At 38.3% G+C, this 17078-nt stretch overlaps 1 protein-coding gene across 1 annotated transcript in view; it reads right to left on the bottom strand.

The window, feature by feature from the left end:
* The window catches only part of SLC35F1 (solute carrier family 35 member F1), a 385838-nt gene that overhangs the window by 64106 nt on the left and 304654 nt on the right, over positions 1 to 17078 (bottom strand). The window contains exon 3 of the mRNA XM_069488474.1: positions 11386 to 11513. Coding sequence (XP_069344575.1) covers positions 11386 to 11513 — 128 coding nt within the window. The remainder of the gene's footprint in view (positions 1 to 11385; positions 11514 to 17078) is intronic.

The following is a 17078-nucleotide window of genomic DNA, read 5'->3' as shown; positions in this document are numbered from 1 at the left end:
TTTCAGCATGTATCATGTATGTGATGCTGTGAAGGAAACAAAGATGAATTATTTCTGCATTTATTAAAACATTAGGGATTTATTCAGTGCTTATTATGTCCCATGTACACAGGTCCTACCTTCAAGGATCTTATACACTTGAAAGGGAGAGGAAATCTGTAAATAAACAACGATTGCATAAAGTAGAAAGTGACAGTTACCATAACGAAAATGAAGATGAAGAGATGAAGAAAGAGTTTAGACAGCATCAACTACATGTTTTCCTATCCTCCAAGCATGGCTGTTACAGAATGTAGTGGAAGGAATGGGAGAGAGATACTCCCCTTGCTGTCTAATGGCTTTGGCACCTGGGTGGCAGCTCAGGGACTCAGAGTCAGTGGAAGTAGAATGTGAAAGCTCCCTAGAGAATACATTTTAAGATAGGGATAGGGATGGGTGTAGTAATGGAACTAAAGAGAAATCAATGACGGTTCTAGTGTTCTCCTCTGATGGTGTGCAGGGGTTTATACCCTCTATCGGGACAAAATGCTGACAGAAAAGGTGCGCACCCATTCAAATATTTAGATTTGAACTGTTGTGTATTTAAGTCATTTTTCACAATCTTGGGAATAGGAAGTTTGGACCTAAGAAATCTGAAAGAGATTTGAAATATCATGCTTCCTTTGTAGGTAAGAATTTTGTTTTTAAAAGCTTTGTCTTTCAATATAATTTAAAAATATTTCTTGAATAGTCATTAAACTTCCAAAGGCCTGTATCAGGGACAGGTGAAAACAATAAGGATAAAGAAGAAAATACAGCCTTAAAAGCTGAGCTCATAATCATAAATTCAAGCTCGTGGGACCTGTTTCTAATGTTACAGAAGCATGCTTTCCCTCTGGCTCATCCACAGAGGTGGAAATTCCAGTTGGCTTTTTATCATCGCACTAAGTATATTGTATTCTAAGTGTTAATATAGCCGTCTGTTGCCCCACAGCAGGGCTCAGGTCTGATCAGGAGTTGTAGCCCCAGCATTTTGCTGGGGCATTTCTTAATCAATAAAAGAATATGTATGCTAACTCTATTCATATGGCTTAATCTTTAGAGACACATGAAAAAGTTCGAACTACTTGGCCTTTCCCTATATTTGATACAGTTGAATTCCTAGCCCACAGGAAATTCAGAAGGAGTGGATCCAGAAGTGCCTGAGATATAAAGTGATGAGATGAGATGTATATGTTTTATGTGCTTTATAGAATTAATCTCAAGGTTGGATATAGTCTCAAGGTGGGATATCACATTGCATAATGGGAAGGCTGGCGTTTATTCTGTATTAACCTCTACTAACATGCCCAAGTCAGAGGAGTGGGGCAGAAAGACAAATAAGCAGAATTGGAGGGAACACTTTCTTGTCTTTCACTCCTGATGGAAATTGCTTAAAGCAGCAATCTCCAAAGTTTTTGGCACCAGGGACTGGTTTGATTGAAGATAGTTTTTTCACAGGAGGAGGTTGGAGTGGGGGTGGGGATGGTTTCAGGATGATTCAAGTGCATTACATTTTTGTGCACTTTATTTCTGTTATTATTACATTGTAATATATAATGAAATAATTATACAACTCACCATAATGCAGAATCAGTGGGAGCCCTGAACTTATTTTCCGGCAACTAGATGGTCGCATCTGGGGGTGATGGGAGACAGTGGCACCTGAAGTGTGTTGCTTATGTCTGGTCTACCCCATAATCTCATTTTGGTTGCTGTCACTAAAGAAAACTCTGCTTCACAAAGATAGGATGTTGGAAATGGAAGTAGGCCTTTCAGTACTTTTGTGGCAATCTCAGGATATTCTGCTTTGACTTTAATCCAGAACATATGGAGATTTGAAATTGTCTCAAACATACTTTTAAGGCCACCATCATCTGCAGTCTCAAGCAGTTGATCCTCTTCTAGCACGGACAAAGTCGATTCACCTGGCTTATTCACAAATGGGCCGTGGATCCATTCCTTCCCAGTTCAGGGGTCTTTTGTGGTTGGGAAGTAATGCTCAAAACTCTTTTGAAAGCTGAGACAGGTGATCATGCACCAGCTGGGAGAAAAATTGCCCTGGCTCAATCTCTTTCAAAATGTCTGCTAATGTTTGAAACATGTCAAAAATCTCAATGTTCACTCATTGTCCCCATAATTCCAGTTTGGCTTTGAATGCAGCCACTTTATCTGCCTACTTGAACACAGTTGTCATTCTCCCCTGAAGTGATAGATTGAGTTCGTTGAGCAGGATGAATATGTCACACAAGTAAGCAAGTGTTGTAACCCATTCTGTGTCACTAAAATGTGCTGCCAGTGGTGACTGTTTTTCTAAAAGAAATCTCTGGAGTGGCTCTCATAACTCAAAAACTCTGGCCAGTGATCTACCTTTAGAAAGCCATCTCATTTCTGTGTATGAGAGAAGACACGTGTGCTCTGCGTCCATCTCCTCACAAAGCTGTGCAAACAGACATGAGTTACGGGCACGTACTTTAATGTGGTTGATAATTTTAATCACATCCTGCAAAATGTTGTTTGGTTTAGGTGGCATTTTTTGGCTAGCCAGCATTTCTCTATGGATGACACAGTGCGTAGACTCAGATTCAGAACTGACATCCTTGACCCGAGTGGTGAAACCAGAAAGCCATCCAGTAACGGCAGCCGCTCTGTCCGTTCATACACCGACACAAATGACCAATTCAATTTTCCTGATATGTAATCATTCAAAAACTTGAATAGTTCTGCAGCTGTGGTGTTGGTTGGCAACAAAAGTGCACATAACATATCCTCATGCACATCCTCCTGAAAATATATCGCACAAAAAGAAGCATTGTTGCCTTGCTGTCAACATTAGTAGACTTGTCAACCTGGCTTGTATACCACAATGACTCACTAATCCTAACAATCATGCCTTAATGTCCTCTGCTGTTTCATCAGTGCATCTAGTTATGATGCTAGCCAAAAGAGGGACACATGCCACCTTTTGAACTGCAGCCTCTCCTAAAAGTTCATGGCAAGTGTCCTCAGCAGCAGGCAGGACCAACTCTCCACCAATAGTAAACCGCTTTAGCAATGTGGTTAGTCACTAAGAATGATGCTTTCAGTGCAGACACATGTGATGAAGTGGTGGCCTTCAATAAATACTTCTGTTCTTCATGTTCACGTTTTTTCTTTTGAAAAACTCCAAAGGCTTGTCTTTTAATGCAGGGTGCTTGGTCTTCATGTGGTGAAGCAGTTTTGAAGGTTTCATGGCTTCATTGGATAGTCGGTCACCACATATTATATAAAGCAAGCTTGGAGAATGAGAATCACCTGTTGCAATGAGCCCATAATTTAAGTAGGACTCTTGGTATTTTCTTTCAAATGCACCTTTCATTTTGTTGACAGTCTGAGAGTCTTCTGCTGTCTCGTTGTTGGGTCTTTCCCCCTTTTCCAAGAAGCTCTGCAGCGATGTTTGTTTTTCACTCAGTTTTGCTAGGGTTGGCTTGTGGGCTTACCCACACTGTGACTGAGACAAGTGCGCAGTGTGGAAAAAAGATGCAGAGGGAAGTGGTAAATAAAATAACAGGAGGGCTACACATGGACTAAAATAAGTGTCAGATTCTGACTTAAAGCCTGCCACCAGATGCAGCTGTACAACTGAAGTACATCAACTCATTTGCCACTACAAAGCCTGCCACCAGATGCAGTTTAATTGTCACTTGCCACTCACTGATAGGGTTTTGATATGAGCCTGCAAGCAATTGATTTACTGTGGTCTCTGTGTAGTCAAACCTCTCTGCTAATGATAATATGTATTTGCAGCCGCTCCCCAGCTCTACTCTAGCATCACCACCTCAGCTCCACATCAGATATCAGGCATTGGATTCTCATAAGGAGAACACAGCCTAGATCCCGCGCATGTGCAGTTTACAGTAGGGGTTCACGCTCCCATGAGAATCTAACGCCACTGTTGATCTAACAGGAGGCAGAGTGCAGGTGTTGATGCGAGTGATGGGGAGCAGCTGTAAACACAGATGAAACTTTGCTTGTTCACTTGCCCACTGCTCACCTCCTGCTATGCAGCCCGGTTCCTAACAGCTGGGTTTGGAGACCGCAGGCTTAAAGAATGTGAAGAAGAGCTATGAAACATGCACTGTGTGAAAGAGAGTATTTGGTGTCAGAGGTACAGACCCCTCAGCATTGTTAGCAAGGGTACTAGAAATTGTTCCCAATGTGAGCTAACTTTAATTACCAAACTATCATGTTTGAAGAGATATACTTTCTTATTTCTCAGAAGCACTAGTTTAATCTGTTTGCATTTCATGGCTGAAAAAAGATGAATAATCTTTGGGCTAAAAGTCATAAAGCTGGCATTTCTACTGTAATGGTTCATATAGCATAGTCATAAAAATAGCATAGCTTTTAAAACGTATCCAAATATCATTGCTATTCTGTCTCAAAGTCAAAGGCACAACCTCTTCATTCTCCACAAGTCAGGAGATACAAACCCACAAATACGTCTTTAGAATAAAATCCTTATAAATCCAACATGATAGTGTTACCATCTCTTTTTACTTCTAGGAAAGAAAACAGCTGGGTTTCTTCACTTCACTGTCTTTCTTTCATCAACTTTTTCCTGTATAAATGTTATCTTTTTGCCACTGTCAACTCTCTTTAGCTTCCAATTATAAAGGCAAAGTTAAAAAATATTTTTCCCAAAAGATGTTCAACATTACTAGCCATTATGGAAATGCAATTAAAACCACAGTGAAATATTACTACATGGCTTTTAGAATGGCTAAAATAAGAAATAACGATAATACCAAATGCTGGTGAGGATGGGGAACCAAAGGATTTCTCAGACATTGCTGGTAGGAATGTAAAATGGTACAACTATTCTGGAAATTAGTTTGACAGTTTCTAAAACTAAATATGCTCTTACCGGGTGACCCAGCAATTGCGCTTTTGGGCATTTAGCCCAGAGAAATGAGTACTTTCGTTGACACAAAAACCTGCACATGAATGTTCATAATAGCTTTATTTGTAAAAATCTAAAGGTGGAAACAAATTCTGATTTATCCATACCATGGAATACTACCCAGCAAAAAAAGGGATAAACTATTAATACATGCAACAATTTAGATGGACTTAGGGACATTATGCTTAGTGAAGTAACATTCTCCATCTGACAAAATTATATAGATGGAGAACAGATTAGTGTTTGCCAGGTCACAGGGGCTGGTGAGCGTGGTGCAACTTCACGGGGTGGTACACAGGAGCTCCTTTGTGGTGCTGGGACAGTTCTGACTGCAGTGGTGGCTACATGAACCTATATGTGGGACCAAACTGCATAAAACCCCTTCCTCCCACACACACCCCTCACAGAAATGAAGGTAAAAATGGATGTAAATTGAATGAGGTCAATAGTCTAAAATTGTGCCAATGTCAATATTCTGGTTTTGACATTATTCTAAAGTCATATAAAATGTCACCATTGGGGAAAGCTGTGTGAAGAGTTCAAAGGACTTTATATTATTCATAATAGATTTTTGCAATTTCCTGTGCATCGATGATCATTTCAAAAATGTATTTTTCCTCTCCAGCTTCATTTATCAATAGTTTGTAACATTTAACCCTAAGTTTGGTGAATAAACTGAAAAGGCAAGAGGATAAAGCAAGGAGTAGCTCTTCATATCTTTTTGCTCTACATCTCTGTTTTTGAGAGAATCAGAAAACAAGAGTATTTGGTGCTCTGCCAATCATTAATGAAGTCTCCCTTGTTAAAACAAATGTGCTTGGGTCACATCCTATCATTCATTTCCTCAGAAACATTCAGGCTCTCGTTTACCTACAAAATTAAGTCATACTCTTCGATTCTGGCATTGAAGACCTTCTACAATATGGTCCAACTGAACTTTTGGCTCTTTTCCTCTGCTCCATTGTGAGTACCCATTGCTTCAATCTGTTCTCCACACCACAGCCAGAATGATCTTTGAAACTAAGATTTGTCCCATTGCCTTGTAGTTTATAAATTTGCAGTGGCTTCCCATGGCACTTAACCTAAAGACCCAAATCCGTGGCCTGGCTGTCAAGCCGTGTGGGGTCCGACCCCTGCCTCCTTCTCTTCAGTCTCCTAGTCTAGCCACGTGACCTTGTTCAGAACCCCATCCCTCCCGTGGTCAATCACACCACAGGGTCTTGAGTGTGTTGCCTTCTTGGCCTGGATCTCTTTCTCTCCCAACTAATCTACTCCTCTTTTAGATCTCAGTTCCACCATCTGAATTTCAGGAAAACCATTCCAATTCTTCCAGCTTAGATCAGGTCATTTTGACAAACGTTCTCATAGAACTGTGTCGATTTCTTCAGAATGCTTATCCTTGATTATAATTATATATCCATTTTTTTTGGTTGTTTGATTAAAGGCTGCCTTTCCCACTTGACTGGAAGCTCCATGAGAACATGGACGTATCTAATTTTTGCTCACAAGTATGTTCATCACCTAATACAGTGTCTTGAACACAGAAGTATTTGGTAATTATTTAAGTGACTGTATAAATTGAACAAGAACACTTGTTCTCCAATCATATGCCTCGGGTTTTCTGCCCCCAGGCTTCTGTTATGCTGTTCATTCCGTGCAGAAAGCTACATCCACATTTCATCCTCTTGACATTTTATTTAATCTCATAGACTCATCTAAATGGGCACTTTCTTGACTTTGCAAATAACCATCATCTCTGCCTCCTTTGAAAATCACAGCACTTAGGTGTCTGTTCTCCTGCCATACTTGGTGTTACTATCTTTAAATTGTGCCTCTTATACCTTTACCAGTTCATAAGCTCCTGTAGGCAAATTTGATTCCTTTCTCTTTATATCATCTGCAATAACTAGTGCATTTCTCAGATGCTTAATAAATGTGTCTTCTTTAATAATGTGAATAAAATACATACTATGTGTTCAATTAAAATTTATGGAAAAAAGGGAAAATCATTATAGGTCCTTGTCAGTTCCACCAATGTGCTGAATTAAATGACTAAACGGCAGTACAGACATGGTTCTCAAAGCAAACACCTTCTGTTCTGATCACTTATTATTATTTAATAGATTTATTTGTGGTAGGTGGCAAAATGGTCCTAGAACTGCTAGGTTCAAGTTACTTCTTTACTTCCCCCTGTTCCTTGTGCAGTAAATTACAATGAAGACCAATTGATGTTTCACTGAAATTATTATTATTATTACACAGAATTAAAATAAACTTTTTTCATAGAATGCCTCATTAAATAGGGTGTCAAATAGCTAATTTGAGAGGAGTAGTGAGATGGATTACTGGTAGTGTATAATGTGGATTGAACTAAATACCTGAGGATCAGAAGACCAGCTGTTAAGGAAATTGTCACTGTTTACATGCAACAAACTACTTGAAAAAAAATTTGGAAAAGAACTCATTGAACTTAAGAAACCAACAATTTGTTATGATTTCAATGTTCAACAGAAAAAAAAAAGTCAACTGTATTTCCAAAGGGGGAAGTCACTACTCATTCTCCCCTAAGCCCATTTATAATTTCTGACTCTGGTCTAGAGGGCCCAATTTTGCCATCAAGCCATTCATTATTCCTGTCTTCATTTCCCCACGATACCTATATGGACATTCTAGGGACCTCTAAATTTAGGAAAAGTACCGCTGGAAGTTTCTGTTCCCCAAAATACTGGAAACCAATGCTATTGAATTAACTTATTTAAACATTTATGGATTATCTAGTATGTGCTGGGTTTTCTAGTAGGTACTAGAGGTTCACAGGTGAAGAAGAAATCATTCCTGCTATGAAAGAGCTCACAGTCTGGTTGACTCAATAAGAATATAGAAGCCTCATTCTAAGGTAAGAGACTGTGGAAATAGAGCTAAAAAGCAAAGCACTGTGGGAGCACAGGAGAGAGACTGAGCTATTCCCATTGTGTGAGTTGCTGAAGTGAGGTGGGTGCCAAACTGGGTATAGAGACATTGTGGTTGCTCCTCCTGCATCTCCCAGCCTCACTTTCCCCTCAGTGGGTGACAGACATGTGATTGGATGGCATTGATCACACCCTGACTCTAGGAGTGGGTTCTGTCCACCCAAAATGCCAGTAGCACTCCTACTGAGAAACATTTTTCTAAGCTAATAAGAGATATCTCATTCTGTACTGGTTCAGGGAGTCCAGGTCTAAGCCAATCAACTCATGGCATTCACCTGGCCATTAGTGTGGTCCAATTAGAACAGAGCTCTGGGCTTTTGTTCAATGGTTATGGGCAAGCATCTCTTCTGTCTCTCATTGGGCATGAATGAAGAAGCACATGAAGCTCCAATTTCTGCTAATAGCTATTTTATGACCATGAGAGGAGCCCACTGTAGGATAAAGCCAGCGGAAGGGACAGAAGAGAGGAATGATGGAAAAAAAATTGAGCCCCTGATGACATCAAGACATTTGACCAACTATCCTGAAGATTGTCCTTTCTCCAGATGTTCTAGTTATGATTATTGAATCATAATCAATAAATACTCTCCCTCCCTCTTTTCTTTGGGACAGGTCCTGCTATGCTAGCGAGGCTGGCCTCGAATTTCAGGACTCAAGCAATCCTCCCACCTCAGCCTCTCAAGTAGCTGGGACTATAGGCATGTACCGTTCCCAGCTTAAATTCCTTTATTTTTAAAGACAGTTTCAGTTTAGCTTCTTTTATTTATAATTTGAAAGCATCCTAAATGGTGCAGAGGGCCTTGAAATGAATAGGGCTTCAATGGGTAGGGGATGGAGAAGAAAGGGATATTCCAAGTAATAAAAATAGCTTAAGTAAAGGTATTAAGAATTAAAAAAAAAATGTAGCAAATGTGTGTGCTGTGTGTGTGAAACATAAGGTGTTTATGAGGCATCTGTAGTGAGGGAACAGTCTATTCAAATACCCTGTTTCTAACTGAAGAAGAAGAAAGAGAGAAAGAAAACAAGAGGCGGTAATAGAGAACCTAAGAATGTTTTCCTAGTGGCAACTTCAGATCATTAATGGCACTGAGTAACTACGTTGATACCTACAAAGAGAACACTGCCAATGATTTTTGTTTCTATAGTTTTTTCCAATATACTAGTATTTATGATCAAAAACATGTAAAGGTTTTTAAAATTAACACGTTGACTGCCACACTAGAAAAAAATTTTTTTCCCTTAGGGCTACGGTGTTTTATTACAAAAATAGAACAAAAACCTCAAAAACAACATGATCCTCTCTAATGTAATGAAAAAATTTTTATTTTTTATTGTTTTCTATGTGTGAGTTATATGCAACTTGAAAAATAGTTCATCCAGCTTAAGGTAAAGAGATGTGTGAGTTATATATGCTTCATGAGGCCTGGGGCTCAAAACCAGTGTGAGTTAAATATAACTCACATGGGAGTAAATTTGTTAAATTTATGGTAAATTTACCCATTTCAAGAAAACAATTTCAATTATATACAGTACACTAAATTGTTAGTGCAGCTATGATGCACATAAAGGGTTTTTCTATATTAAAGCTTTATTGTATGTAGAGGTGAATATGGAGACACCATAACTATTGCTGTTAAAGAAGAAATATGTACTGAATTATCCTACTTTGGAATTTGCAACTGTCTTATGTGTCTGTGTTTTCTTGGAATTCAGTGAGGTCTTAAACAAAATAAGGAAATGTAATCAGGGGAGTCTTGTGGTGATGGGTTAATCATATTTATAATTGGTATGTTTATATCCAAATGCTAATTTATACATGGTTCTGTACCAGGAAGATTTATAAATTAATCTAAAAAAGTTATACTCTTTGCTTTCAAGATGCTTAAAATCTTACTAAGAGCATGATGATATAGAGAACAGAGGACATAAGCATATAAAAATATTTTGTAATCAAAAGAAATGTTATATATTGTGCATGGGACCATTTTGGGAGTCTTTTTTCCATAGCAGGAAAGATAAAAGAAAAAAGTAGAAATAAGAAAGCCAACTACAGGGAGAGTAAGTCTCTTTGGAGAAAAGAAGCTCCCTAAAGGGAGACAAAAGATTTCATAAAAGCAAATTTTTAAAAAGGGCGGTGCCAAGAGGTAGAATGCACTACTTCTGGGTTCTCACAGTGCATCTGACTATTGCCTTGTATCTCTTCCAACATCAGCCCAAAAGCCACAAAATTTTAAGGATTAAACTGAGAGGGCAGGCTCTGGTTTCTCTTATCAGTTCTCTACTTGCTTAAATGTGTACCTTCACTAGGAAACCCATCTTCCATATGTTCTTGGAATACAAAATGCATATGGAGGTGGTCCTGGAAAAATGCTACCATTAATTACTTTTATTTCAAACCCTCTTTGAAGTTCATTTGGAAATCAGATGGTAGGAAAGCTAAATGAGGTTTAGATAGCTTCCCATCCATCCAATCTATTTCTAAATTTATTCAGGTACTTTGTTTCTTCATTTTGGTTATTGTTGTTCCTAAGTATAATAAATTAACAGGAATGCAGAAGTTTTGTTGAAGTATCAAATCTAAGCTAAATCTGGTATGGGAACAATGTTTTGTTTTGATTCTATCCAGAAGCTTTGGAATGGCTATGAAATTCATAATATTGCCACATAAAGAAAATGAGGATAAAACAAAAAATATTCAAGCTTATAATTTACAATATATATGAGGAATATAAGTGTCTGGAAAAAAATTGTGAAAAGCCAAGGTAAACTTGCAATGGTGTGTGTATATGTGTGTGTTCATGTGTGTGTATATGTGTGCATGTGAGAAGGAGAGAGAGAGAGAAAGAGATAGAGTGAAAGAGAGAAACACAATAGCTATCTTCATGCATAATAAATTTTAGGAACGTAATCCTTGTCCTGTTAGGAAAATTCTTGTCCCTTCAGATCACAAATTCTATACATTAATAAAAGCTAAAAGAAAAGATTAGAAGACAATGGCATTTTTAGACAGTAGTCTCCATCCTCCTCATTTGCCAGCAAATTAATAAAACTCCTCTTTCCTTCTCCTAAAAAAAAAGATTAAGTAGTTTGATTATTTAATAAAAGTTTATCAACATTCTAAAAAGTTATAAGTTCTGATTAAAATTGATTTTTATGCTTATTAATTCTCCTGTTAACATAAGATTAGTTGGCAGCATTCAAAGCCACAAATTATTTTTCTACATTGTCAATGGTAATTGTGGTGTATTCAGAATAAACAGGAAAAAAATGTCCAATTACACTTGAATTAAGAAAAAATAATAAAACATATAAATAACATTCAAGTTAACTTTTTATACAACCAATTTCCTTCCTGTTGGAAAACTTATAGAGTAGTATACAGATTCCCAAGGACTAAACTGAAAGTAAACTTCATCTGGAAATTGAGGAAGTTGACAAAGGAAGAACCACTTGTACCTGGATACTGGTCAGAGTTGTGTACTGGTAAGCCTTGACCACCAGGTAATTTGCTTCCAGGTCTATGAGTCCCAAAATCATATACTTCCACCATCTTCGTCGTAAGATTGCCAGGAGGTTTTCTTCTCCTGTGTTATAAAGTTAAGAAGAAATAGGTTAGATTCTTGACACATAATAAACTACATATTTAGAAGGAATCTAAAATGTTGTAGCATTACATTTTTTTCACCATAACCTTAACAAATATTTAAACAAATGAATCAATTTACCAGAGACTCACATGTTTTTATTTAGCAAATGGTCTTCATCATAGATTTTGGCTCATTGAGTTAGTTTCTATTGCAGAGTAAGACTGGGCAATTATCAACTCACCATGCAAAACACTTTCTTGTGAACATATGATGGAAAAAATAATTACACCATGTTTATTCAGAGAGGCTGAATAAACATACACATTCCAAACTATACTAAATTTCAGGATTGTGGTAAAATAGGTACACATGAAAAGAATGCAACCAAATACAAAAAAGTTTGTGTTCGATGGCAGGTCTGTAGTAAGACTCTGAGATGCTGTCTGAGTTCTTGAGCTGCTTTGAACACCGTATGCACTATGGTGATGTGTGGGTGATGGGGAGAGAGAGGAAGTTGGGGGTCACTCTCAGATGGAAAAGAGTGCCATCTGACCATGTCTCAATGCTGCCAACAACTATAATCTTCACCATCTTGCCTCTGAAACTGGTAGCATCAGAACAGACTTTGAATCTCTTAGTTCTTTGTCCTCATTTTCACATATATTTTGGCCCTGAGATAAACCTTATTTCTTGACATGGGGCAATCATGATTAGTAACAATGATAACTCTCTTTAGCCAACCTATGTGATCTTCAGAGAGGATGTAGGATGTGCAGAAACCCTGAGAGAATGGTGACTACTACCTTATTTGTGGCTGTATAACAAATTATCCCTTAACCAGACTGTTTAAAACAAGAAATATTTATTGTCTCACAGTTTTAGGGGGTCAGGAATCTGGGTACAGCTTAACTGAGTGTTTCTGACTTGAGGTCTCCAAGTAAGTTGCAGCCAAGCTGTTAGCTGGGGATGCAGTGTCATCTGAAGGATCGACGGGGAGGGATCTGCTTCCAAGCTCACTCATACGGATGTTGGCTGCCCTTGGCCCCTCACCACAAGGGCCTGCCTCAAAACATGGCAGTCAGTTTACCCCAGGATGAGGGGAGAGAGAAGGAGGGAGGGAGGGAGAGAGAGAGGGAAAGAGAGAGAAGAAGAAGAAGGAGGAGGAGAGAGGGGGAGGATGGGGAGGAGGGGGGGAGGAGGAGGAAGGAAGAACACCAAAGATAGAAGATTAGGTTTTCTATAACCTAATTCCAAAAGTAATACTTCTACCCTACTCTATTCTTTAGCAAAGGATCAATAAGTCCAACCCCACTCAAAGAAAGAGAATTTCATAAGGGTGTGAATATTAGGAGGCAGGGATCATTGCAGGTTATCTTAGAAGCTGCCTACCCAGTGACTCATACCTCTAGTGCTGTAGCTGTGCTTTGGCTAGTCCTCAAGAGCGGCAACGGGGCTCCACACCCTCACCTGTCTTGGGGCCATACCCAAAACTTTGAATTCCTGATTTCTGCCTTTGGCCTTATTCTGATGACCAACACATGAGGTGATCTTTCCAACCTTATGGAGACTTGTGAACACAAAGCTTTCCAGCTACACAGAGACTGTCAGAGCATGGGTCATAGCTAGTGGAAACACGGAGGGAAAGGTCTCTTGACCGTTGGTAGTCAACCCACTACTTTTCTAGCCTAGTTTTTGATGTCACACTTCTTATAGCTTATTATCCAAGCACATTCAAAGTCTTTCTGTCTCAGTGAACTGCACTTCCCATATTGCATCTATTCACTCTTTAAAATTTAGCTCTTTTGCCTAATCCCACTCCCCAACTGGGCGATATGTACCCATCTTTGTATAATCCTTTCACATGATTGTGGTTGCTTATAAAGCATCCCTTCACTGGACTTAGAGTTTGGGATGGTCGAGTTAATATCTTATTCATATATGTATCCACAGCACCTAGCATAGTAATTTATAGTAAGTGTTGGCTAAGTATTTTGGAAGGAATGAATTAATGAATTGAAAAAAGTGTGAAATGCGATCTATCTGAGTATGTCAAGAGCCAGTGCTAGAATATGGGTCATTGTTCTCATGGTTTTGCACATGAGAGGGTTGGTAGGTGTGATCTCCAAGGTCATTTCTTCCCAACCGGCTCATTTTGGCAATGTCCTTGCACAGCACTTCTGCCTCTCTTACTTGCCTACCCACTTGATAATCAACACACCTGTTGGGATTTATCTTATAAATTGGAGATTCTTAACTTGATCACATATTAATATTATCTGGAAAGCTTTTTTAAAAAAAATCCCAATGCCTGGAACAAGCCCCCCAAAATTTGGGTTTAATTGGTCTTGAGTGGGGCCTTGGCATTGAGCTGAGGATCAAATCTAGGGCTTTCAGATGGCTGATGTCCAGTGGCCATCCTCAGGGTGACTTGGGCTAGGAGGAATTCCAAAGAGATATAGCCACAGAATGGTGAAGACTCTTTGTACCAAAGAAACGACCTGATTATTTGGTCCAAAGTGTGCTTTCTCTTGTCTCTGGGCCTTTCCATGTGCTGTTTCCTCTGCTTGGACTATTCTCCCTTCAGTCTCCAAATGAAGGATCAGCATACACACTTCTACCAGGAAACCTTTGTTGATACTCCTATCACCCTACACTGTGCTCCCTTAACACCCTGTGCTTATCCTACATACAGTACTTATCTTCCTGTCTTATAATTACCTGCTTTCTTGACTCTATTACTCATTAGATTAATAACAATTTGAAGAGAGTGGCATTATCTTGGCCATCACTTTATCTCTAGACCCAACAGTGCATGACAGGCAGTCAATAAATAATAGAGTGTATGAATAAATTTCATGTTTAATAATCTCAGTGATGTTAAATACCACTGAAACTGAGGTATTTAAAAATATATCTACTATAAACATACATGTACCAGCCAATGAGAATTGTTTCCTAGTTAGAATGTAGACAATATCTGAAAAAAATTAATTTGGTGAACATTTTACACATCATACACTGTACGTGAGACATAAAAAGGTCAATGGCATATTTAATCTCCAAGCTGCAATTCTAAAGTCACATAGGTCATTGACCCAGTTAATTTACACGATGAACAGAGAATTGCCAAACTCAGAGCACACCAGCTACATCTTAATACATAGCACTGAAAAAAACGGGCTATAGTGCTGTTGGTTTCACCAATCAATAACATATTTAAAGTGTATTTCACTACACAGATTCAAAGGAATGATTAGTTGCCTTGCTGTTCTGCTGAAAAAGCTTGCAAAGCAAAGCACCCTAAATAAATGCTTCCATATTGTTTCATTGAAGTACCTGAAAATATACAACATGCTTACTTAGCAGAATTGCCCAGGAAGACAAGAAGAAGGCTTTTTTATTTTTGGCTGAGCAAAAAATACAACTGTTAAAAGAACTGTTTGGGGATTTATCTACATGACTCCCATTAACACTGATGTATAATAGACCATTAAAACTCTTTCTAGAATAATGAAAATACATTCCTTAGAGTCCCTGTGTCAAAGTACTACCCAAACCTCATGAAATTAGGGCCATCCATAAGAAATACCAGCACAATTGGTGATATGTTAATGTTTGGAAATTTCCCCCATCCCTTTTTTTTAATTAACTGGGAGAAGTAATAAAAACCCATGGTGGAAACTTTAGAATTATGGTTTGGCATTTAAATACATTCTGTTTATTATTACTTTTATTATCAATATGCTCTAATATAAATAAAAAGATTAGAGAATAATGTAATAATGTACCCTCCCCCTTGATTAAATAAATGCTAACATTTTGCTATCTGTTTCATTTATTTCAGATACATTTTTGAGAAAGAAAATATTACAGATGAAATTGAGGCCTCCCCTCTCTGCCCCTACCAGATTCCATTGCCATCCTTCCTTTCAAATCACCATCTTGATATTGTTGTATATCTTTCATCTTCCTGTTTTTGTTATACATTTTCTACATATGTATGTATCCAAAATAGTATATAACTTTCTTTGTTACATTTTTAAACTTTACATTAAGGTTTACTGTATATCTTCTTCTAGGGTTCTTTGTGCCTAACATTGTTTTAGAAATGTATCCCTGTTGTTTCATGTAGAGACAATTCATTTATTTTACATGATGCATGTTATTAGGTTTTCTGAACGTGCCACAATTTATCCAGTTTTCCACTGGTAGACATATAAATTGTTTCCAATTTTTCTCCACTAGAAACAATGCAGTGAAGGACATATATGTCCTTGTACATGTCTAACTCTGTAATTGGTATGGAGTTTTATTTTGTTTTTATTCTCTTTTTAAAGGACTACAAAGTATGACAAATGTGTAAGATGTAATGAAAGTTATCTAATTTGAAGTAAGTCAGAATTCCAACAAAGACTTCAGCAAGCGAGAACAGAGAGGGAAATTATCGACAATCTTGATCATGTGATTCATATCTAATTTTACTAAGCATCAACAGGATGATCAGTCAAATGTATTTTTAATTTTTGTAACAAAGACTTATATGATACTATGTGTCAATGTGCTTTATAGATATTAACTTACCTAATCCTTATAGTAACTCTATACAGTAAATACACTGCTATTAATCCTATTTACAGATGAGAAGAGTGAGGCCTGGAGGAAGTAAGCAACTTGCACAGGATCACATAGATGAACCAATATTTGAACTCGTAACAATCAAGCATCAGGCTTCATACCTATTAGTCCTGCGCTAGTTTTTGCCTCACTAATTTGTAACTGTGGCCTTGTCCTCATGAGTCACACATTTCTCATTAAGGAATCTTTCATGACTTATCTGTGCAAATTCACAGCCCCACTGCCAACTCCGAGGGGTGCACATCGTACTGGAGCCATATGCATGGCATCCCCCTGGAGCTGCCAGTGTCCAGCTGTGCAACTGTGTGTCTTCCACCTCCAAATCGTCTTAGGGATCAGGATGTGTTCCAGCACCATCAGTTTAATATCAAGGATTCGATACCTCTTTGCTTGGTCTAAGTCTATGACAGAATTTTTCTTGTGAAATGTGAAATAAAGTTTTAACTCAATTTTATGGATTAAAAAAAAGTCAAATTACAAGAATTGCTGTTATGTGCTATACAACTTGCTGAAGCCTCAGGCATAAGAGCAATAATCACACATGGGGTGGGTGAGGTGGTTGTGGGTAATAAACATTGAGTGAATGAAGAGGAAGTTTTTGCACAAGGACTAAAACGTGGTCCACATTCATGCCAGTGACTAGAAAACAGAAGAGCCTTGATTCATAATATTCTTGTTCACTCCTGGGGTAGTCTGAGTAGAGAATAAAAGTACTACTAGACAGCACCATAGGTGAATTCAGCTCAGGGAACAAGAAGCTGCATTATTCTTGGCATTGCATTTTCATTAAGGGCTCTCATGGGTGCTGGTGTTTTTATGCAAGTCCACAGCAAGAACGAAGCCCCTGCACTGGGGGTGAAACCCTTACTTGAATAGACACCTCCTTGGCTCACAGTCTGAAGCCAGAATGTCATCTCCTTTACCAGA

Source organism: Eulemur rufifrons, chromosome 15 (genome assembly GCF_041146395.1).
Source record: "Eulemur rufifrons isolate Redbay chromosome 15, OSU_ERuf_1, whole genome shotgun sequence".
Lineage (NCBI taxonomy): Eukaryota > Metazoa > Chordata > Mammalia > Primates > Lemuridae > Eulemur > Eulemur rufifrons.
Note: the sequence above shows the minus strand (reverse complement) of the source record. Positions and strands in the feature narration are given on the sequence as shown.